The sequence below is a fragment of the Phasianus colchicus genome, chromosome 15 (assembly GCF_987193195.1).
Source record: "Phasianus colchicus chromosome 15, bPhaCol1.hap1.1, whole genome shotgun sequence".
In the NCBI taxonomy this organism is placed as follows: Eukaryota; Metazoa; Chordata; class Aves; order Galliformes; family Phasianidae; genus Phasianus; species Phasianus colchicus.
In genome coordinates, this window is record NC_143450.1 from 774,415 (window position 1) to 797,726 (window position 23,312).

Consider the following 23,312-nt stretch of genomic DNA (forward strand, 5'->3'; position numbering starts at 1 on the left):
TTAGGTGGGATGTTGCTGGGTACCCCCTCTGCCCACCCTCACTGTGTTGCTGGTTGCAGAAGTTCTCAGAGCACTCTGGTGGCTCACTCTGTGCCTTGTGCAGGCAGTAATGACCAAAGCGTGGGCAGGGTCTCACAGGGGTTGGGTGCTGCTGTGTACCTCACTGTACCTCACTGCTGCAGTCACACCAACATGTCCCATGTGCTTAGCAAGCTCCACTTTGAGCTTCTCTCCATTCTGCTGAGAACCACTCCAAGCCTTTCTGCCCCAAAGCTCCTACATCTTTCTCCGATATCTTTTAATCCCCAGCTTGAATATACCAATGGCTACTTCACTGTTACTGATTCTTGTGCAACTTCAGCCTGTTTTGTTAGTCTAAATAGGACAAACATTTGGAAGTTTCCTCCTATTGGACAAATTCTCCTTTCTGTTACTGTTGTGGCTATCCTTCATTGCACCGGTTTGGGTTCCCCTGAAGGACAGGGGTAAGGGTTTTCTCAGTGTCACTGCTGTGACACGAGATTTAAGATCAAGGAGCCTTTTGTTTCAAAATCCAATTCAGAGGGCTTTTAAGAACATATCTGATGCGGACAGTGAGCATATCCAAGTTTGGAGTCCAAGCCTGATATCCAGCCACAAAACAACAATTCTGCTGATTCTGAGAGCTTGTACGAACATTTGTAGTCACAGGAGGGAATCTAAGAGCCATTCAAACAACAGATAAGATTAGTAACAAAAGTGGCTGAGATGAGATTGTTATTGTGCAAGTCAAAGAAAAGCCCATCACACACGAACGATGTTGCCAAGAAACACATATTTGAGCGGCAGAGCCACTCTTCTTCCCATCATTGTTCAAATTCTCCTGCAGTCTTTCCAGCTCTGTTCAGCCCAGTTGAGGTATCCATTAGTTTAGGAGGTGATTAAATTTAGTATGACACCAAACAAAGCTCTTCTCTCATGCTGCAACATCAGGTCTCTCCCTGGGTTCAGTCCTTGCCCAGCACTCCCACCATGGAACAGGCAGCATGTTCTGGTTTATACTCAAGTACTCCCTGAGCCGTGCTGAGGCTTGCAGCAAGAGAGCCATCAACAAAGCATCTGCTACAGGCTTGGAGCTGGAGCAGTCAGAAAGAAATTACAGCAGTGTGGGGGTGTCTGAAGTTGTGCAAAGGCTTAAAGGAGCTGAAGTGTGCAAAACAATGGCAAAAGCTTCCTCTGCTGTCCGCATGGATCCTGCTCAGCACACGCCTTTGGAGAGCAGCTCAGTGTGGCTTGTGCGCTGAGAGCCTTCCTTGCCCCGTGAACAAGCCCCATCGTGTGCAATGAACAAGAAACCAGAACACCACATCTGTAAGTCATTTAGGAAGATGGGAATGATGAGCTGTGCACACAATAGAGTTGCTATTAAGTCTGTCAATCCTAATTAAAAAAGTACTTCTCAATGAAAATTATTTATAAAAAGAAATTTCAGTGACCCTAAATCAAATTATTTGTGAATGGTTTTTAGTCTCCCAGATCAGTTAAAACTCCTGTGTTAGTCACTGGATGTCATCCAAACTACATGCTGAATGAACAGCATGTCTGCCAAATTTCTTTTTTTTCACCCTCACCCAGTTTGGCACAGGACAGCTGAAGTCATTTTTTAAAAATATCTTTCAGAACATCAAGCAACTGTAAAATAACAATGGAAAAGCTTGGCCACATCTAACTACAGCCCGCCAGTTGTAACCGCTTCTCTTGGGAAAGGCACTGCAGCTCCTGTGATGCTCGTTTGGGTGAGCACTGTTGGGGGGGTCTGAGTGCAGCTCCAGGAGTGGAATGGGGCCGTGTGGGCACCTGCTGCAGGGCAAGGAGCACTGATGGCCTGAGGATGTGCCAACTGCTTCTGATCCAAAAGCAGTGCCTGTGAAGATGCCTCACTCTTCAAAAACTAAAGGGAAAAAAACCCAAAAAACAACAGTGAATCAGTGGCTGAACAATGGCAGAACAAGTTCTTGCTTCTTCTGTCTGCAACGATAAAGTGCCAGTTCATTTAAGCACCACCATCCAAGTGAATTAAGCTTGGGACTGTTTTCACAATGCCTTGTTCCAATTATGCAGTATGCTTTCTCTTCTCTCAGCTGGCCTGTAAGTCTCCCTGTTGTCCTTTTCTCTGCAAGCTGGCTTCCAGCAAATGGAGACTTTCTCTTTCCAGGCGTGGAGGACTCTATGGCATTGTCACCTGCAGAGATGCAGGAGTCTTGCTGGTCCTCAGCTCTCATGGAATCAGGGGGAAGCACGATTGTCCAGATCCCCAAATAAACTAGTAATGGAGACCAAAGTGATGGATGCTGTTCTGTTGAAAACCAATGACAAATAGCCATCAAATTCCAGTCTTGCTGATTTTCACTAACAAAAATTTATAAAACCAAGGCTCTCTGCACCTCACATCCACAGGTAAGAGGGAAGGCCCTCTCTAATGTATCATTGTTAGCAAATGTTTCACACCCCCAAAACTTCATTGTGCCTTTAGCCAATAGTAGCAAACCAACCCCCCAAAAGTCAGACTACGTTCACCCCACTTTACCTCGGAGCATGTATCACAACATCCAGCTTGCTTGTTTTCCTCTAGTTGGAGCAGATTGATACCTGGTGGTGCCAGCAGGTTTGCTTCATTTTTCCCATATGGTGCATGCTGGGAAGGTGCCAAGTATCTGGGAAGCCAGCACAACTGGATCTGCAAGATAGCACAGCTGTCTCTGCAGGATGGCACAGCTGGATCTGTGGTATGGAACAGCTGTCTGTGTAAGTAAGCACAACAAGATCTGTTGGATTATACAGTTGGATCTGCAGGAGGACACAACTGGATCTGCAGGAGGGCACAGCTGGATCTGTAGGATGGCACAGCTGGCTGTGTAGATAAGGACAGCTGGATCTGTGGGGAAGCACAGCTGGATCTGCAGTTTGGCTGCCTCTTGCTCTTGGCACACCTGCTGGTCCTTTTACAGCATGACGTCAGTCATGTGGTTTCTGCTCTTTGATTCCCGTTCTCCTGCTTTGCTGTGTAACCAGAGCTGTGTCTGACTGCCCAGGTGGTACTGTGGTGCTGTTCCTGCAGCCATAGCTCCTGGTCCTTGGTTAGCCATGCAGAAAGCCCACTGGCACCCTCTCCAGTCTTGCTTTTCCTTCTGTGTTTTGGAGTGTGCCAGGGTTTGTAGGCTGTGACTCTATTTTTGGAAAGTGCTGGTAAGCATTGCCTGCAGCTCTTCTGGGTTTCCCAGCCCAGGCCTACCTGACAGAGGTGCAGCCATCTCTGTGCCAGAATTAATCCTGCCATGAACATACAGCCTCCAGACAGGAGGTGGCCAGATCCCCCATGTGAGTTCCTCAGCATATCCAGGCACTTTAGGCTCCCAAAGAAACCACAGAGCAGGAGGAGGTGGTGGCCTTCAGCTGTGCGCAGTAAACTCTTTGCTCTGAAGACCCCAAGTCTGACCCCAGCTTCTCAGACTAGGGGTGCTTTCTGGTCCTCTGTAAAACCCAGTTTCTGCCCCTCTGCACTGCAGCTTCTTGCAGGTATGCCTTACTCACTCCTGTAAGCTCCTTTTCCTTAAAGAACATGGAAGGCTGTCAGCAACTCCCAAATCAAAGAACTTTTACAGTTCTTTGAAACGTCGTTGGTGCATTGCTGGGTCCAGAGTTCCACAGATTCAGACAACCTGCTGAGAGCTGCACAAACCCTTCATCTCCATCCAAAATGTTTTCACCGCTTAAATCTGGATGGTACCCAGATGTCAGCCCAAAACTACCAATGTTTTGGAGGTTCTTTCCTTCTGGTTTCCTGTCTGCAGTGTTCCCTCAGCAGGAACATGGGTCTCTGAGCTTGGGCCCTACTGGACCCTTCTTCCTTCTCCCATATCCAGAGGCTCCTTGATGAGCTTCAGGGATGACAGTTCCACCCCAGAGGCCTGGTGGTGGGGCTTGGTCAGTGCCTGGGCCTGCCTTTCCCCTGGGGGAAAGTGACCGTTTCATGGTTATTTTTCAGGATTATTAATTAATTTGTTATGAAGTCTCTCTTCACAGAGAGACTGCAAAGGAAATAAACTCCATCCCAGCCAAAACCAGGACAGGTTTCCTGCAGTGTCTGCTTAGGCAGGGCTGCACAGAATATCCCTGCTTGGGCCATAGTCTGGAATGGAATCAGCTGTTCAGCAGTTGTTCCCTACTGGGATCAGGATCTGGCTCCCAGCATCTGGAGTCTCAGGTGTGCCTGGAGATGCTGTGATGTGCTCAGCTGGGAGCGGATACAGTGCTGAGCCACGAGCCCAATTCTTTGTGCTGGAGGACAGAGAGGGATGAGTTCCCTGTTACCTTGGGGAAAACGTCATAGCTTTGGGGATGAGATTAGGATGCTGCCTGAAACAAAAGACATGAGGACTTAAAGGCCCCCGCATCCTCAAAAAATGCAAAGAAGCATCAGCATAACCCCACAGCATTCAGCCAGATACTACAGATCAGCTAAGTGGGTCTAAAAACAATTAATCCCTCACAGAGAGGATGAAATTGCCACTGTTCGGTTTAGTGTAAAAGGCGTGGATTATCAGAATGTATTGACAGGGCAGCAGTACCTGGGTCTTGAGGCAGGCTGCTCGCCCAACTGTTGGGCTCTCAGGACAGGGCTGGCTGCTGCTTCCTTGTCCTCTGTGAGATGTCATTTACATAGCTGTGAAAGTAGCTTCCTCATCTACTCATACAACAAAGAGCAATCTCCAGCTGCGCAGTTCAACGGAACAGACAAGTGCTTAGATTCTTTACTGGATTGCAGGTAATTGATGCTGTTGAACTGTCCCTGTTTAAGTTGGAACCTTTTGCTGCATTCAGGCAGTTGCCATCCCCTGCACCCTGCATCCACCCACTGATGCTGCTGACGGCGGTTTTGAACCCTCTAGGTCCTCGCAGAGGTGAACGGCAACCCGATTGGAAACCCAGAGCCCACCGGCTGCTGCGGTTTGAAGAGAGCCTGTGCGTTTGGGTGGGGATGGCCAGAAGGAGCTGGCAGCTCTTTCAAACCTGCAAGCCTGGTGCTGCCCCTTCCTCTCAGGTCCTTCCCTCTGCCCTCTTCCGGGCTGCAGCCTTCTTGGAGAGGCGGGGGAAAGGCTCCCGGTCAGGGAACTTTCTGCCTCCTTCAGGTTGTGCCCCAGCGGAGCAGTCCGGTGGTGTTTGCCGGGTGCTCCACAGAGCCAGGCGCGCTGGCTGCAAGGAGGAGCTTATTTTCTCAGAGCTGCAGGGGACAGCAGCCGGAGGCGCCCGGCCAGCCAGCGTGGCACTGCAGGTGCCGGCAGACGGGAGCAGGGCAGCTGCGTGGCAGCTCTGGCCGGAGGAGGAGAAGCCACAGGGACAGCACAGCGCTGGCAGAGCAGAGCTGGGAAGCTCAGGGACCATCCTAGCAGATGGCAGCTCTTTCCTCGTGCCCTGCAAGCAGGATGTCATCTTGTCTCCCAGACTCATGGCCCCAGAATTCCAGGAGTTAGCATCTCTTGTTTTCCTAGTATTCCCTTTCCAGAGATGAGACTCAACACCTGCTTTCTGCATCATCAGAGAGGGCAGATGGTCCTAGCTCGGGGTGTGGATCAGGCTCTGCTCCTAGAAGCAAATAACAGCCCTGCAGGATACGTGCCCAAGTCACATGTTTGTTCTTCTTCCAATTGCTTTGTGAGAGGCTTCCCCAGAGCAATGCCAGGCCAAGGCCATGGAGGTGCTGGCCCCTGGTTAAGGCAGCAGGAAACAGAGACACACCAGGGACTAAGAGCTGAAGCAGCCTATTGGCATCTCTCAGCATCACTGCAAAACATTTTCTGTGATTTTTGTGTTAAGCTGCCACGCAGGAAGACTTGCTGCAGCTCCTGGCACTGGATCTGACACTGGCCCTGGGCTTGATCTTGCTCTCTCTGAGCTAGGTGGTGTGTCCCATGAGCTTCTCCACAAGTCTGGGCTCTGAGCTGGACATGGACCTGTGGAAAGACTGCAGGACTCCAGGCTGAGCAGGGAGTCATGCAGGGCAAGCTGCTCCACACAGTGTTGATGAAGCTCTGACTGTGTTCGACAACCACCAGGAGAGGAATTTGGTTGGATCCCCTGAGATGCAAGCACTTAGTTGACTACAAAAAAACCTCATTGAGCAGTTGCCCTTCTGCCTGGCAGGCTGCTTGGAAAGCATGGGAGTTTGGCACAGAAGAATTTATAGCTTGTGACTTCTGAACTATTGATGTAACCAATGAAGGTATCTCAATATTGGTTGTTCATAGCGACTGGACATGGTGGTAAGCAAAGCCTTTCTGGAGGATGCTCCAGTGCCTTTCCTGGTAGAAACCACAGCTTCCAGAGAAGAAGAGCCTGCAGTACTCACCAGCCTTGTTGGCAGATGGAAATATAGGCCAGCATTCAGCTCTACAGTCCTCCTACAAGAGTGGTAGGTGATTGCCACTGCTGGGAGGTAGATGCAATACCACCATTTACAAGCTATCTCTGGACCTGCAGAAAGAGAAGAGCCAACTCATTTGGCTCTTGGCTTCTCGTGGCTTCTCATTTGAGGCTTTCCCAAGAAGAAAAGGGGCCATGACAAGGGGGGGTTGTCCAAGGGTAGCAAGATCGCTCATGATTCACAAGGGCTTGATATGTGCAATCCCTGGGGTGACAAAGAGGTTCAGCTCCTGTGCTGAGTGCAGCAGTTCTGTGTGCCAGCACGGGCACAGAAAAGTCTTCCTTTCCTTGTGAGCAAGTTACTTCCCATGGGATGCATTAAGTTACACTGCACTGTAGGAAGAAAGTGACAGTCCCTTCAATTTTTTAACATAGTTCCTTTTATTTATTAATTATGTAATGCTTGCCTTCGTCTCTTTCAGATCCACTTTTGGGATGTCCTCCTGCAGCATTGCTGTGATGATGGGAGCTGGCAGGTATCTCTGAGACCAGGTTAGGTTTTGGAAACCTGGGATGTCCATTCACCATGGCACAGCACAGGGTAAAAGCTTGAGGATGTTGCCCCAGTTTGGGGACTTTCCTGAAGAGATATAACATTTAGAATCTCTCGGGCCATAAGCTACCGAGGCAGCATTCCTTTACTTGTCTCCAGAAGATGCTGTGGCAAAAAACATATAAAGGTTCCTACACTCCTGATGCTTTGTGTCACACAGTGCAAGAGAGGCTGCAGGGTCCATGGAGGTTGGTTGTCTGCTGGGAAACAGCTTCAATCTTATGAAACAATTCCCATGTGTCTCACTGGGGTACAGAGCCATCAGAGAGGATGGCATGTGCTGGGATGTTCTGGTGTAACACAGAGGAATACTTCTGGGCCCCATTTCCATAAGGGTAACAGCAGCTCTCTGCTCTGGCTGCTCACCAAGCACTACGAGCATGTTTGGATCAAGCACGGGCTCCAACAATGTCTGTTGGCCATATTATATGCTTTTGGATCCTCCAGTCCCACTAAGCACAGCAAATTCATAGCAAATTCATAGCCCTACTAAATCCTGCCACCAGGAATCACCTGGGGCCAATGAGAAGTCATGGCACAGCAACGAGTCTTTCTTCTTCCTCTCCAGGGACTATTAGGGTGATTTCAGCATCTCACAGTATGTCCATGTATAGAGGATAGTTTGTTTTTTTTTTCATAGAATCAAAGGATCATAGAATCATTTGAATTGAAACAGACTCTTAAAGGTCATCTAGTCCAACTCCCCTGCAATGAACAGAGACACCTGCAACTTGATCAGGTGCTCAGAGCCCCATCCAGCCTGACCTTGGCTGTCTCCAGGGATGAGGCATCCATCACAGAATCACAGAACTGCAGGGACCTCTAGAGATCATTGAGTCCACCCCCTGCTAAAGCAAGTTCCTTACAACAGGTCACACAAGTAGGCATCCAGAGAGGTCTTGAATATCCACAGAGAGAAGACTCCACAGCCTCCTTGGGCAACCTGTTCCAGTGCTCAGTTATCCTTACCATAAAGAAGTTCTTCCACATGTTTGTATGGAACTCTCTATCTTCAAGTTTTAGGGCAGAGCTCCTTGTCCTATCATTACACGAGAAGAACCTGGCTTCATCCATTTGCCTCCCATCTCCCTTTATGAACATTAATTAGATCCCCCCTCAGTCTTCCCCAGGCTAACAGACCCAGGTTACTCAGCCTTTCCTCGTTATGGAGATACTCCAGGCTGTCATCATCTTTGAGACCCTCTGCTGGACTCCTTCTAGGAGATCTGTCTTTTTTGAACTGGGGAACCCAGAACTGGACAAGGTAGTCTAAATGTGGCCTCATGACGGCAGAATAGGGCAGGAGGATCATCTCCCTTGACCTGTTGGCCACGCTGTTTTTAATGCATCCCAGGATACCACTGGCCTACTTGGCCACAGGGGCTCACTACTGGCTCATGGCCAACCTGTTGGCCACAAGAACAACACCAGAACAACCTTCTCAGCAAAGCTCCTTCCCAGCAGGTCATCCCCCAACCTGTACTGATGCATGCAATTATTCCTCCCCAGGTGCAAGACTCCACACTTGCTCTTGCTAAACCTTGTCAGGTTCCTCCCTGCTCAGCTCTCCAGTCTGTCCAGGTCTTGCTGAATGGCAGCAGAGCCTTCTGCTGTGTCAGCCACTCCCCCCAGCTTTATACCATCAGCAAACTTGCTGAGAGTGAACTCTATCCCTTCATTCAGGTCACTGATGAACCCCTCTGGGCACCCTGTGCTAGTGCTTCACTGCCCTTATTGTAAAAAACTTTTTCATTATATCCAACCTAAATCTTCCCTTTTTCAGTTTGAAACTGTTTTCCCTTCTCCCACCACAACAGACCCTGGTAAAGAGTCTGTCCCCTTCTTTCTCATAGCCCTCCTTTTGCATACTGAAAGGCTTCTCTCAGCTCTCTCGGAGCCTTTCCTTCTCCATCTGCACAGCCCCACCTCTCTCAGCCCGTCCTCACAGGGAGGTGTTTCATCCCCAGGAGCATTTTTGGGCCATCCTCTGGATGTGCTTCAACAGCTCTGTGTCTCCTGTGCTGAGCACTCCCTATCCAGATGCAGCACTCCAGGTGAGGTCTCCCGACACACAGCAGAGGAGCAGATCCCCACCAGCACCCTGCTGGCCGTGCTGCTTTGGGTGTGCCCAGGGTACGGTTTGCTCTCTGGGCTACGAGGGCACAGTGCTGGCTCATGTCCAGCTGCCATCCAGCAGTACGCCAAGTCCTTTTTGGCAGGGCTGTGCTCCATCCCGTCACCCCCCAGCTTGCACTGACAGCGGCGGTTGCCACGGCCCAGGTGCCAGGCTGTGTGCTCGGCTTTGTTGAACCTCACGACGTTCTCCTGGGCCACTGGGTCTCTCTGAACGGCATCCCGTCCCTCGGTGTGTCCCCTCACAGCTTGGCGTTACTGCAGACCGCTCAGGGAGCACTCGATCCCACTCGGTGTCACTGACAAAGATATTAAAGAGCATCAGTCCCAGCACTGATCCCTGGGGGCCACCACTCATCCCTGGTCTCCATTCAGACATGGAGTCATTGACCACCGCTCTCTGGGTACAATCTCACAACCACTGATCAGTCCACCCATCAAACCCATACCTTTCCAATCTGGAGACAAAGATGTTGTGAGGGACAGCACCAAAGGCCTTTCTGAAGTCTGGATAGTTGACATCAGTGGCTCTTCCCTTGTCTGCTGATGCAGTTATGGCATCTTGAAAGGTCATTGGTTGATCAGACAGGTCCTACCCTCAGTGAAGCCATGCTGTTTTTTGTTTTTTGTTTACGGCTGAGTATACTGGCTGCGGGAGTGCTTTAGGAGATTGCTAAAATGGAATCTCAGACCAGCCCTGGTGCGATGTGATAAAGTCCAGCGTAAGTGTGCTGCAGACACAAACAGCCTCACAGGCTGCACGGCAGGAAGATGCGGTGCTCTGACCCTGCCAGGTTAGAACGGAGCAGGTCAGAGGCCGCGATGCGTCAGAAAGAAAGAGCGTTTATGAAATGGGAGAGGATCTGCGGTTGCTCCGGCACAGCCCGGCTTCTGCTGAGCCCGGCCAGGAGCTGGCAGGGCAGGGGGCCAAGAAGGGACTTCTTGGGGCCCGGATCTGCTCTGCACCGTGGGAAAATGCACCCACACGAACACGGGAGCACGCGAGGGGACGCCGGCTTTATGCACGAGCCGCTTTTCTCCTTTTATTCTCCCTCATTAGGACGGCGCTCCCACCGGCCCGCTCGGCTCTCACCGGCAGCGGAGCGCCCGTTGCAGCACGGCCCTGCTGCGGAGCCCTGCGGGAGCGGCCGGGCCTACGGCCGGCGCGGGGCTCGGCGCGGGCGCTGCTGCCACCTGGCGGGGACGGGCGGCGCGGGCGGGCCGCCGCGGAGGCCTCGGGCCGGGCCGGGCTGCGCTCGCGGCGGCGCGGGCCCTGCGATCGGGACGCGGCCGTCCTCTGCGCCGGCGCCGCGGGCCGTGCCCGGACAGGAGGAGCCGCGGCCGGGGCGCCCCGTATCGCGCGGCCGCGCCGAGCGCTCGTCCGTCTTAAACCCCGCGGACGGAGGCGCTGCGGGGCCTCTCCCAGGGACGTGCCGCCTGTCGGGAAGGAGCGTTTGCTGGCTGTCCGCCCTGACTGCCGAGCTGCAGGATAGGGCCTTTGTCTCGTTATGCTCGAGGAGAGTTTCTCTCTCTTGTCCTCGTGTGTGCCCTCCGGCTGGTTTTTTAGACTGCCGTTAATTCAGCCCTCAGCCCCCCCTTTTCCAGACGAAATGAAATGACGTTCCTTCATCCTTCCTGCTAGCCCCTGTGTCCCTCAGCCGCCCCGCCTGATGTGTGATGCCTTGTGTGTGATGCCATTTTGTTACGGGACAGAGCAAGCGCTGACGGCAGCCAGTGGCTCAGGTAAGCCGGGATGAGCTCCGTACCGCACCTCTTCTGCAGAGAGCAGAGGTTCCCGCCGAAGCCTTTGTTTTGCAGAATTGGCCTGGCGGCCTTTCCAGGTGATGAATTTTGGATGAGGAAATAGAAATCGCTGTCCCTGGCTTTGCAGGGTTAATCTCTCGGCGCAGACACGTGTGCTGCTGCCTGTGTCCTCAGCGCCAGCCGGGAGGTGCACGGCAGAGATCTGACGAGGGAGCTGCGGACCGGGAAAGACCCGTGACGCTCACAGCGCGGATACGCTGCCGAGAGTCGTGGAGTGCCTGTGGAGGGCGGGTGCTGTGTGCGCATGTGCCTGCCCATGGATCACACCGGCGAGATGCGGCAGATGAGCTGCCTTGCTCTATTTGTAACCTCCCACCGCTCTTGAACAGGCTTGGCAAGGAGGGGAGGGAGATGAAAACTGAGCTGAAAATTGAAACGAGGCTCGGATGCTTGGAGGGGTTTAGGAGGCTGATTCAACCCATCACTCCCAAGGGAAGTGGGAGCACATGTGCCTCGTGAGCTGTGTTTTGCTGTCAAGCTCAGCACAGATCCGCCTTGGCACAAAATCATTTGCATTAACTCATTGGGAAAAGGAGATGTAAGAACACAGTTAAACCACAAAGTACAGGATTACAGTCTGATATGAAGAAAGAAAAGAAAGCTGGAGGAGAAGGAAAAAAACTCAGTCTTTATTTTTTAGTTTGTATTCTTTGAACTGGCTGCAGGAGTGCTTGGTGAGGACAGTGGCTGTGTCATACCCTGTGTTAGGCTCCAGCCTCTCTTGCTGAGTGTCACAGAAGGGAGATATTGTATTCAGGAGCTTGTTACTAATTGCCTATACCCCTCAGAGGGCTGGTCCCAGGGGGCACGTGTAGGTACATGATGGGACATCAGCATGAAAGAACCCTGGGCTCCACTGAAACCTGTCCTGCAGGGAGGAGATGGGACTGGGGAGCTAACGGAGCAACAGCAGTGGAGCCAGCAGTTCATAGGGACCAAGGGATGTGAGACCATTTAGGGTCATCCACTAAAAATCCTCAGTGACAAAGCAGACTAAAAGAGAGTCATGCAAGGGCAACAGATAATTAAGCCAGGGCAAATGTTTGCAGCAGCTGTCTCAGAACAGGGCCTTCATCCCACACCCATCTCCTTGACTTGGCATCAGCCAAATGCTGCACAGGCTGCTCCCTCTGTGCAGTCACAGCCCGTGTCCCTGCCTGGCTGTGGTTTTCTCGTTTTGATTCAGCACTCACTGCCATATTGTCCTCAGAGGCACAGGATCTTCCCAGGAAAATGCATGCTGATGGGGAGTCACAGTGGGAACACCCATGTCCCTCCTCCAGAGCCTCCTGCTTCTTACATGCAGCATGTGCACAGCCCAGCCCTCTCCTAATCCCAGCCCTTCATTGTCCCCAACCGTCCTTGCAAAGGGCAAGATGAGGACTGAGGCTCCACCACCCCTTCAGTCCTCCTGGCTTTATTCCAAAACTGCTAATTAAAAAGCCAGTGTCATCAGTGATTTTTCTGATGTGCAAACTTTTCCATAAGGAACTGGTCCCAAATCCACCAACTCATTTCACATTTATTTTAAATCTGAGCTTTACATCATGTAATTTCCTCCAGGGCTTGATTATCTTCTCAGTAAAAACACTGTTGTTCTGGTTTGTGAGACCTATATTTAATCTCGCCGTAAGGCCTCTGTACCTCCCAGTACAGGGCTTAGATGCTGCCACAGCTCCTGGCTTTGCCTTCCTATTTATATGAATCCATTAAACAAGGTGCTAATTCTGCAATATTGAGGGTGTTCTCCAGCCATGGGGTGCCTGTCAGCATTAACTTCTTGTTGCAGAAATGGTCTCCTGAACCTCTGAAGTCATCCAAAGGCACTCTCTTAAGCGGTAGCAGACAACTTGTAAACAGGGAATCGAAGGCACAGTCAGACAGGATCCTTCTCTGTCTCTCTTATTCTGGTGGTACCACAAGTTCTTCTCTGTATTTCCCCTACATGTAACAAGGTATATAGCATTCAGTGTATTTTTACATGGAAATACATGAAACAGGTAAAAGTGGGAGGGGGAATCATTTTCCTGAGCCTGCTCACAGCCCTCTGCTCTCAGCCAGAGGCTCTGAGCTGCCCAGGTCACCTCTCCAATATACTCTGCAGTGCAGGAAGCTCTTGTTTGAATGCAAATGCTTTCACCAGCATTTGCTCCTTCCAGTGGAGGCCTGTTTTCAACTCGCCAGCATCGCCTCATGACCATACTTTCACTTTAACCTGAGAATCATAGAATCATAGAATCACCAAGGTTGGAAAAGATTCACAGGATCACCCAGTCCAACCAACTATCACCAATAGTTCTCACTAAACCACATCCCTCAACACAACATCCAAATGTGCCTTGAACACCCCCAAGGCTGGTGACTCCCTGAGCAGCCCATTCCAGTGCCTGACCACTCTTTCAGAGAAGTAGTATTTCCTGACATCCAGCCTGAATCTCCCCCGGTGCAGCTTCAAGCCATTCCCTCTAGTCCTGTCAGTAGTTACCTGAGAGAAAAGGCCGACCCCCAGCTCACTACAACGGAGTGAGCTATCCCTCTCCTCTTACAGACCCAGACCTGCTGCCTGGGTGGCATCCAGCCCTTCACCCGCGCCCTCAACCTCAGCCCAGCTCCCTGCGTTTGCACGGCAGCTGCAGAGCTCCTAGGCTGCGGCGCTCAAAAGTGTCATTCTCTGACAAAGGTGAGAAGAACAGATGTATTTCTGACAAAAACCTTAACTCACTTTTAATGGTGATTTGGAGATTTTTCTTTTAATTATTCATCTTCATAATAATTCCTTATGTTTCTTTCAGATACCGGCTGACGTGGCCAGGAGATGCATGTAAGAACACACAAATGGACTTTAAGAAGTGTTATTTTCAATTATTCAGTTCAACTTTGATGATGGATTTTCGAAAAGATTCTGGAAATAAAGACAGGCAATGGCTCAATTTTCTTGTACCAATTAGGATTTCCAGGCCAAAGGAGCCATGACACAGCTTGGTTTGCCAAGGCCTTTGGAACTCAGAGGTGCGCAGACATACCCGATGCACTGGTCTAACTGCAACAGTTGTTTAACACAGAGGTGAGTGACTAAGGGGGAGAGAGAGTGAGTAAGGGGGGTCTGCAGAGAAAAGGAAAGTGAAAATAGTCAGGGCAGCCAGAGAGAGATCCAGTCCCGGGGAATCTCTGGGATGGAGCGGGCTCTTGCACTGATACTTGTGGCTGATGGCCTGGAGGCTGGGGGCTGCAGAAACAGCCAAAAAATGCACTCCAGTGTGGGGAGAAGTGCTGTGGCAGTGGCTTTTCTGTGGCAGGCTCCCCTCTGCCTTGAGGAGTGTGAAACTCTTCAAGGCTGGGCTGCTGCTAAATGCCTCAGGTACAGATGTATGCGTCTAACACACAAAGGCATTTGAAAGGCACTGTGAGCCAAGACCACATGGACAATGGTCAGAATGACTGGCGTGCAAAATTTGGGTACCAAGGCATGGACCAAATCATCCGATTGGGAAGTCTAGGATTAAAAAGAATGGCTAAACTTTATATTTTATTTCCATTCATCATTTCTGCTTGTGTGGGTGGACAAGGAGAGAATGAGTTTCCTGGGGAGGGCAGCAGATAAAAGAGGCACACATTTCCTTGAAAGATGTGTGTCTTTTTTCTTCTTTGCTCCTAGGTTAATATGCCATAAAAGGGCTGGAGGTAACCCTGATAGCTTTTCTATCATGAGCAAGAAATTGGCTAGTTCTTCACTTTCGTAGGGTCTTTCTCCCTTTGATTGCTAGCTATGTGCCGTGAGAGAAGTCTTTCCAGCATGGATTTCATCACTGCCCCAGGATGAATAGGCTGAATTCTTGCAAAGGAGTGCTTGAGGTGGGAAAAAAATGGACAACACCAATGGATTTGGTGTTCAGGCATGTTTCCAAGCCTCTGTAAAACACCTGACTGTTACAGGGGAGAAAGCTGTTCCCTTTAGGGGCTGGGGTGTGGGTGAGTGTCTCCAGAGCCTGCCGCCTTTGCACTGTCAGAGCTATAGGGTCCATACAGGAGACTTAGACAGACCTCGTGCTGGGGGAAGGGTGTGGAGATGGACGGACATGCTTGCAATGCACGCATACTTCTGAGGCTTGCCTGAAGCAGAGAAGAGCTGAGCACAGCCCTGTGCTGACCAACACCAGCTCACACAGAGAGGTGTGGGGTGGAAGAGCCTTCCATGGTCTGTTCCTCATTCTACCTAAAGCCCCCTGTCTTTGACAGGATTTACCCACACTGGATCTGCTGGAACAATTAACAATTAATTTCAATTAATGTGTAAGATGTTGAGGATTTGCAACCCGTCTGCCTATGCTGTTGGGGTCAACATCTGGCAAAAGAGCTGCAGGGTTCCCTGAGACAGGGAAGGATTTTGCCCTTGGGATGCTATGTTCTGTGGCGTCTGTCACTGAGCTGGGATCTTTGTGCCAGAAGCTCCTTTTGCAGAGGGAGACAGAGCCCAGGGCAGTGCTTTGCTCTGCAGACATCCCTGGGAAGTAGCAGGGTTTGGGATGTGGCAGGAGAGGTGGAACCTGGGCTGAGCTTGGATGTTCCCTCTGTTTTTTAGGGTAGCAAACACGATGGGGGTTTTGGAGCAGCAAGGTAGTGGACAGATGGGCTTTGATGAAATTAAAGCAGCTGGGAGGATGAAACAGTTATGTTCTGAAACAGTGGCTCTTCATGGGGGATCCCAGTTTGTGCCTGAATGCAGAATGAACTGATTTTTCTGGCTGACAAAGGAAAAATATGAAAGATGAAGGAAAAAAAAAACAACAAACAAACCAGAAGAGAAGGGGTCTGGATGAGTCAGAGACGCAAACTTTCAAGAGCAGTTGCACTGAGGTGGAGCAGAAAAGTCTGGGCGCTGGCTTATGACAGACACAGAACCTCTTTACTGAAAGTGGCAGTGGATTTTGCAGTAGAGAGAGGCAGCTGGCAAGTATTTTTATGTATGCCACAATTTTGATCATAAGCAGAGAGAAAATCTGAAAGAAATGTGCCAGTCTTAAGACTAAGCAGAGATGATGACAGCTAACAACCGTCATGATGAAGCTGGAGAAATCTGCCTCTGAGACAAAATGAGGAGCAGAAGAGGCCACCAAGATGTGATAGCTGGTGATGCAGACAGAGAAAAACAGGGATGGGAGTATTATTTAGGCTTCATCCTGTCAGGATCACAGGTGAGATTGGGTTGGTGCCTACACCTAAGTCCTTGCCTTATTCATTTCGTAAGTCAAAATGCCTGAGGATCTATAGAAGAGCATGATTTTCCAGAAGAAGCGAGGAAAGAATTTAATCCTAAATTGTTTCTCAAATGATAACAGAATGGCAAGCATCTCTGGAGACGGTGGCTGGTTGTCTTCACAACAACCAGGAAAAATACTGCTGAAAGGATGCATGTGCAGTGCCTTTTTATAAAGCCATGTGTCCCAGACACCAAAATGCCCCGGATGCAGAAAAACCTCACTTTTAAAAACTGCCCCATAGGCCTCATGGGTCTCGTGTGCTGAATTTCCTTCAGCTGTAGAACCACTGTGGTCCCACTGGGATTTCAGCCAGTGAAGAGGAAAGAGATGGGGCTCTTTCTGGACATTCAACCATCTCTTTCATGAGGTGCAGGGCAGAGTGGGGTCTGGATCAAACAATTGTGTCTGGTATTTCCTACTCCCACAGGCCGGGCTGTGCTGCTGTCTGGACAAAGCATTATGGTATGGGGCATTTCCACAGAGATGTGTGTCAAAAGCAGAGAGAAGCCAGGTGACCTCCTGAAGCATCCTAGCCTCCCTGCCATGAGAAGCACTTCTGCCCTTCTTTCCCTCCACCTGTGTTCTTCTCCAGGCATGCACAGCCACCCACTGGCCATGTCCCAGGGCGGTACCTCCCCAGCCCTGCAGCTTTGTGCTGTCCATGTGTCCAAAATGCACACAAGGAATGCTCCCTGAACCCTGCTGTGCCCTGTGCCTGAGTGCAGCATCCCCACTGTCTTTCCATTTTTTCCCTAATGATTTTGACTGCATTATGTTATATGGAGAGCAAACCCTCATCCTGCCATCTGCTCTCCCACTCTGCCTGCTGGCTCCAAGACCTGCCTCACCACTTTGGTAGTTTACCCGAGGTGGTGGGGCTGCTGGGGTGGGGGCTGTCCCTTTCCCTTGGTCACACTGCGGTGTGGGCATGGCTGTGTGCCCTTGCACAGGGCTGAACGCTGCCTCTGAGCCACCTCCAGTGCGGTGGCACCATGGCGGCTCTTGCTCAGCGCAGAATCCAGTGTGACAACAAATATGAAATCCTCTGCGGCTAATTAATTATCTCAGATCCCTTCCATATTACAGGAGGTGGGCAGCAAAGCTTTGGGAGTGCAGATACTTTAGGATCAGCTTTGAAAATAAACCCGAATAAGCCACTTTTTTGGAGATTAAACTGACTCCTCCTGGAAACCACTGCAGGGGAAGAGCACTTGTTTATTAAAAAGAGACAGCAGGGATCAGGGCATGAAAGGAGGCTTTGTCTCCTCGGCTCTTACCTTACTCCATTTGATGGTATTTTAATGCTTTTTTCTTCAGGTGTGCAAGGAACCTCAGACACAAATCTCCTACCTTCAAAAGCATCAGGCACGGAGGGTTCTGCACATTAGGGAAGCCCATACCACCTGCAGCAGCCCCCACATGAGTGCATCTTCGGTGACACCGGGCCGGGGGGCTGCAAATGCCCAGGGGCTCGGCAGGGGTTCGCTCCATGTCTGATCGGGCTGCGTCCCCGGGGACCCCCCGGCTCTGCAGGAGCACGGGAAGGCCACAGAAGAGGGATCCCCTCTGCTGCAGAGGGCATCCCCGGGGGACTCTCCGGCATCTCCCCCCCAAGGGCAGGGAATCGAGGTGGGGTCCTGCTGTCCGGCGCCCCCGAGATGCGGTGCTCACCGGCGAGCGGGGAGCGGCCGTGAGAGCATCCCGGAGGGGGCTGCAGACTGCGGGAGCAGCCGGGGCGGGGGAACTGCAGGGGCATCCCGGGGAGGGGAGGGGTAGGGGGAAGCCGTAAGAACACCCAGAGGGAGAAGGGGGCGAGGGCCGGCAGCGGCAGCACGCCGTGGGGGTGGGTTCCGGCTGCGGGAGCGTTGGGGAGGGGTGGCAGGGGCCTTCCGCGCTGAGGATCGCCGCTCGCGGGGCGGAGGGGGGATTCGGCCGCCGGAGCGGCCCGGTGGAAGCCGCATCCCGAGGGGCGGCGGGGCTCCGGGAGCATCCCGGGAGGAGGGGGGGTTACCTCTGCAGCATCCCGCGAGGGCTCCCCTCCTCCCTCGCTCGGAGCGGGGCCGGCCGCCTCGCCCTCGTCCTTCCCGGCCGGCGGCGGCGGGCGCACGGCGGGGTCGCGGCGGCGCGGCTGCGGCTCCGCTCCGCTCCGCGCCTGGGGGCGCCGCGCCGGGAGGAGGGTCCGCGCCGCGCCGCGCCGCGCCGCTCCGCCCCGCCGCGCCCGCCCGCCCGCCGCGCCGCAGCCCCGCAGCCCGGCCGCCGCCGCCGCAGGGCCGGCGGGAGCGAGCGGCAGCCGGCGGCATGAGGCGCGACCCGGCGCCCGGCTTCTCCATGCTGCTCTTCGGCGTCTCGCTCGCCTGCTACTCGCCCAGCCTCAAGTCGGTGCAGGACCAGGCGTACACGGCGGCCGTGGTGCTGGAGGGCAAGGTGCAGTCCGTGGCCCCCCCCGCAGGCGGCGGCAATGACAGCCGCGGCGCCTCCGGCCCCGCCGGGGGGGTCCTGGTGAAAGTGCTCGACCTGTGGCCCCTCAACAGCGGCGGGCTGCAGCGAGAGCAGCTCATCAGCGTGGGCTCCAAGGCGCCCTGCTTCAAAGTGAAGCGCAACCACCGCTACATCTTCTTCCTGGAGCCCACGGAGGAGCCGCTCGTCTTCCGCACCGCCTTCGCCCCGCTCGACACCAGCGGCAAGAACCTCAAGCGGGACGTGGCGCGGATCCTCTGCGCGGACTGCGGTACGGGGGCGGCGGGGCGGCGGGGCCCGGGGCCGGGCGGTGGGACGGGCCCCGCCCGAGCCGGGAGCTGCGCTGCCATCGCCGGGCCCGGCCCCGGGCGCTGCGCGGGATGCGGCGGCGCTCCGCTCCGCGCTGCCCGGTGCGGTTCGCTCCGCGTTTGCCGATGCGGAGCCGGGCCGAGCCCCGAGCGGGGCCTGCGGCGGTGGTGCCTTCGCAGGTGCGCCGGGAAGTTTGGCCTCCTTCAAAAGGAGGGTCTCGTTTTCCGAAGTCGTTTTTCTTTTGTTCGTTTAGCGCGTTTCGATTTGCGCCTTTAACGTACCTGCTCCGTGCTTTGTGTGTGCCGTGCAGCGCTCCTTCATCACCTTTGTGAGTGCCGTTATGAAATGATTTCGACAGAGGAGCGCTTGCGAGCGTTCCTGGCTTTTGTGCCTGGCTTTCCCTGCTGTCCTCCGGCTGTGCGATGGGTTGGGGGGAACCGGCTGCAGACAATGACTGCATTTTCTCAGGGTTGGGATCTGAGCTTACAAAAATGCGAGGCTGGCCCTTCGTTAAGCTCCGGTGCTCAGATCCTGTGTCTCAAACCCGGGCAGGGCTGGGTTACCTGCAGCTCCCGGAGGCACGCCGTGCTGCCTGCAGCAAACCCCAGTCTCTCGTGTTTGGTGGCCTGTGGGGCTGTAAGGGCCTGTCCCCAGGTTCTGTGCTCAATGACAGAACGCTGTGCTTGCTCATCAGGTTAATTGGCCTTTTGCCTCCTTAGAGACAATGTGCCACACTAGTTATGCATAGCTCTGTAATGAACATATGCGCGTGGTGTTGTTGTTGTTGTGTTCTCACATCGGTGTTCCTGGGGCAGTAGTTGGCCATGGCTGATAGCAGACCCTGTGTTTTGAAGGCTGGACCTGTCTCTTTTTTTAGTTATCACAAAGAAGGTGAAACCTGGCCTGCCATAATATGTTGTTGAGGAAAATGGACTAGCACTGCATATCAGAAAACTAATTCAGGAGGCACTGATCTCATGTACATCTGTATGTGGGCCATCGTGGACGTTGAGGATTTGGTGAAATATGGAGTTAAAAGCGAGAGAAGGAGAGAAAATTATTGAGATTTTGATTTTGCCACGAGGTGAAAGCACAGCAGAAGGTCTATGGCTTTTTCTTTTCTTTTTTTTTTTTTTTTTTTTTTTTTTTTTTTTTTTTTTTTTTAAGCAGGAAGGATTGCAAACTTGTGTATCTCTGAGCAGTGGGGTATGACTTTAAGAGGAACACAGTCTGCTCTGTGGCTTTCTGGATCAGGCCCAAAGCGCTAACGTGTGGGCTGATGTAACAACAAGTGAGGGGATGTCGTTCTGCCTGTGACACCCTCCTGGAGCTGATGCTTTGTTTTTGTGTTTCCTACGGGCTGAGGGACGCTGCAGGTTGTCAGCAGTGCTGCCTCAGCGGAGCTGTATGGCAGATGCAAAAGGAAAAAAAAAAAAAAAGCTGGTGGTTGGGAGCTGTCATAGCTGTGGTTTGTTAAGTGATGAGGCTTAGATGGGAGCCTCAGCGCACTGAACTTGTGGTTCCTGCAGCATGAAGGTTCAGCCAGGGCACCGGGAGGCAGGTTCTGAAGGTGACATTCCTGGCAGGATCTTCTGATTTGTGGCATCTTAGCTGCTGGAAGGTGCACAGACTGGAAACCAGGCCACGGTCTGCTTTCTTGCTCCTGGGGTTCCGGCGGGGCAGGGATGCAAAGAGGCACGGGGCTATTTCCCATCCTCGCTGCAGGTGGGGGTGGTGGACAGCTCCAGGGCTGGCAGAAGGAGTGGTGTCCCGGCATGGGGACCTCCGAGGGACAGCAGGCTGTGAGAGCCATGGAGCAGGGGGTGTGCTCTGACCACGAGCCCCTGCTCCTGAAGATGGAGGCCTTGCAAGGCTGTCGTCTCCCCTCCTGGCTCTGTGCCTGGCTCTGGTTTCAGTGATTCATTCCCTTCATGGCTGGGATGCTGTGTGTCCTCTGCTCTCCTGCCTGCTGAGGACCCGCGTGTGCCGCAGGGTCAGGCCTGCAGTCAGAGCATCCATGGCTCTCTCCCAGGGTCAGGCTGTTGCCTGTACAGCACGCTGCAGGGACAGGTGAAGCCCTGCAGGACAATAAGGGAGTCTGAAGGAGAGGGGGGCACTGCACGAGGTGCAGGAGGTGGAGAGGGAAAATCTGTGCCAAGTTCCGGGAGGCACTTGGGGGGGGTCTCAGCTGGACGGTGTCATACTGCCCACACAATGCTGAGGTCTGGGAAGGGGAACTGCTGGGCCCACTACTGGGCACTTCAGAGGCTGGAGCTTCCCTGCCTGCAAAATCCGGAGGTCTGCAGCCTCTGCCCCTCTGCAGAGCCATGGATGAAGGAGTGTTTGTGCTCCCTGGCACATGGGGAACAGCTTGGGTCTCACCACCCTCATGGGCATCTTAAAACCTCTCCTGCACTGGCAGCGTTATTGTATTTTTCATGCTGTTATATAATGATTCCTGTTATCGCTTCTCTTCCTATCTCTTCACATCTTTTAGCTCCTTAATTTTCGATGGTCTCTTATTTCCTCTGCGCCTACATGCACAGATCGAGGAAGAAGATGTAGCTGCAAGGCACAGTGCTTCCTCCAGCGCATGGCCATGCAGCACAACATCCCTGCTGGGACCATGCTGATTTCAGTGTGCAATGGAGGTTGTGGTTCACACCCTTCTGGTTCTCAAGGGTCTCTTGTGCCACCATTTGCCTTTCCCTGGACATGAACTTCTGCTTCCTGTGCAAAGAAAACATCCAGTATACAGGAGGAGCCCTTGCTAGTGGGGATGTAACATCTTTGGCCCTTGACTTCTGGTTTCACAGAGGAACAGATGTCTCTCTGCCTCCATATGCATCAAGCTGCAAAGTAGACTTAGTACTTGTACCTCTGCTGGAGCACCTCACTGAAACGCTACAGTGTTCCAGGAGGAGTGCACAATGTGCTGTAGGATTAGGTGGTTTAGGCTGAGCAAGTAATCTGGCGGGGGCAGATCCCTGGGAGGATTTGCAGGCACAAACCTGTTGTTGCAGCAGCAGGTGCTGTGTGCGAGATGAGACCCTGAGCACTAGGTTCTGAGGCAGGACAGTGCTGGGGCTGCGGCGCTGCACTCGGGCACTGTGAGCTGCTGGCGGGGAATATGCTGACTCTTCGAGCTGGGCTATGAGGAGAGGAGGGAGGACCGATTTTAAATGCCCGCGGGAAAATACAGCCCTCTGGATTATGGTGTAGGTGTTGCTGCCTGAAATAGTGCTGGCAAATTTTCGACAAGCAGCTCATGCAAAAACACCCCTCTCTGCTCTTCTGCAATTCATCCCACGTGCTGCAGCCAGGCAGGTGCATGGGAGGGGCGCGGGCTGCAGTGGGGGTCTGCCTTTATCCCAGGACAGCTGTGGAGCAGAGAGCAAGAAAGTTGGATTTTCTTACATGCTGCCCTGCTAATTAGAGCTGTCTGAAACTGCTTCTCACCACCTTCAGAAAATCACACTTCCTTAGGTTCACAGAGGAGCAAAAACTTGTTTCCTTCTTGCCTTGAGCTCCTACAGATGGGGAGCAATCACTGAGCTGCAGAAGGCTTTTCCCCCCTTGCACTCTTCTGCTCGCTCTCTGCTGCTGGTTCACTGGCACAAGGGATTTTGTATGTGCATAGACCCGAGATGGCAGGTCCTCAGGACAGTGCAACTCCTCATATCCCCTCTGAGGCTAAAGCATTGTTGTGGGCTCAGCCATGCCCAAAAGAACCGAGCACGCACCTCCCAGGCACGTGCTACACATGCAGCAAAGCCTGGCTGGATGTCTCAGTGCTTTTCAGAACCACTTGACTAAATAAAGCGTTTCCCCAAGGATCTCTGTGAGTAACAGGAGACTAATAGGGCTCCTGCACGGTCTCAGTCATGCTGGTTGCTGTATCGAGGGCCTCTCCACGCACAGCCCTGGGCAGCTGCTGCTGCTCAGTGCCTTTGAGCTCTCCCAGCAGATAGCCCTTAGATATGGGCCCTGAAGCATAACGGCCTTCCTAAATCACAGGCAACACCTTGTCTTGGGTTCGGATCTGGTTCAGAAACTGGTGCATGCTTGGGAGCACAGAGGCAATAAACTCCACTGCTGGGCAGAGGGAGCCATGTTCTGAGCCCCCCCCTTGGTCTGGGCTGGGAAAAGCAAAGTGTACTGTGGTCACCAGGGCCTGAGTGCTGTAGAGCTGGAGTGGAAGCGTGCTCCCTCCAAAGCTGTGGGACCTCTCTTTCATACCCAAATGCGCTGTTCATAGGAGGCGGCTCCCTTGGAAGGTGTTCTGTGTTCTGGGCCCTGCTCTGACTCTAAGGACCCCG

At 52.8% G+C, this 23,312-nt stretch overlaps 1 protein-coding gene and 1 long non-coding RNA gene across 9 annotated transcripts in view; both read left to right on the forward strand.

Annotated features, from left to right (window-relative positions):
- The first annotated feature begins 10,475 nt into the window (after positions 1–10,475).
- LOC116237738 (uncharacterized) lies at positions 10,476–15,665 on the forward strand. Of its 2 annotated transcripts, none has more exons than XR_016471368.1 (4): positions 10,476–10,986; positions 13,518–13,649; positions 13,762–14,033; positions 15,549–15,665. It is a non-coding gene; the product is annotated as an uncharacterized LOC116237738 (long non-coding RNA). The 2 variants fall into 2 exon arrangements; XR_016471367.1 differs by having other exon boundaries at positions 10,476–10,888.
- Positions 15,666–18,504: 2,839 nt separating this feature from the next.
- NRG2 (neuregulin 2) overlaps positions 18,505–23,312 on the forward strand; it is a 151,042-nt gene continuing 146,234 nt past the window's right edge. For all 7 annotated transcript variants that reach the window (XM_090150664.1, XM_090150668.1, XM_090150669.1 and 4 more), the window contains exon 1: positions 18,505–18,955. In XM_090150664.1, coding sequence (XP_090006790.1) covers positions 18,526–18,955 — 430 coding nt within the window. In that variant the 5' untranslated portion in view covers positions 18,505–18,525. The remainder of the gene's footprint in view (positions 18,956–23,312) is intronic.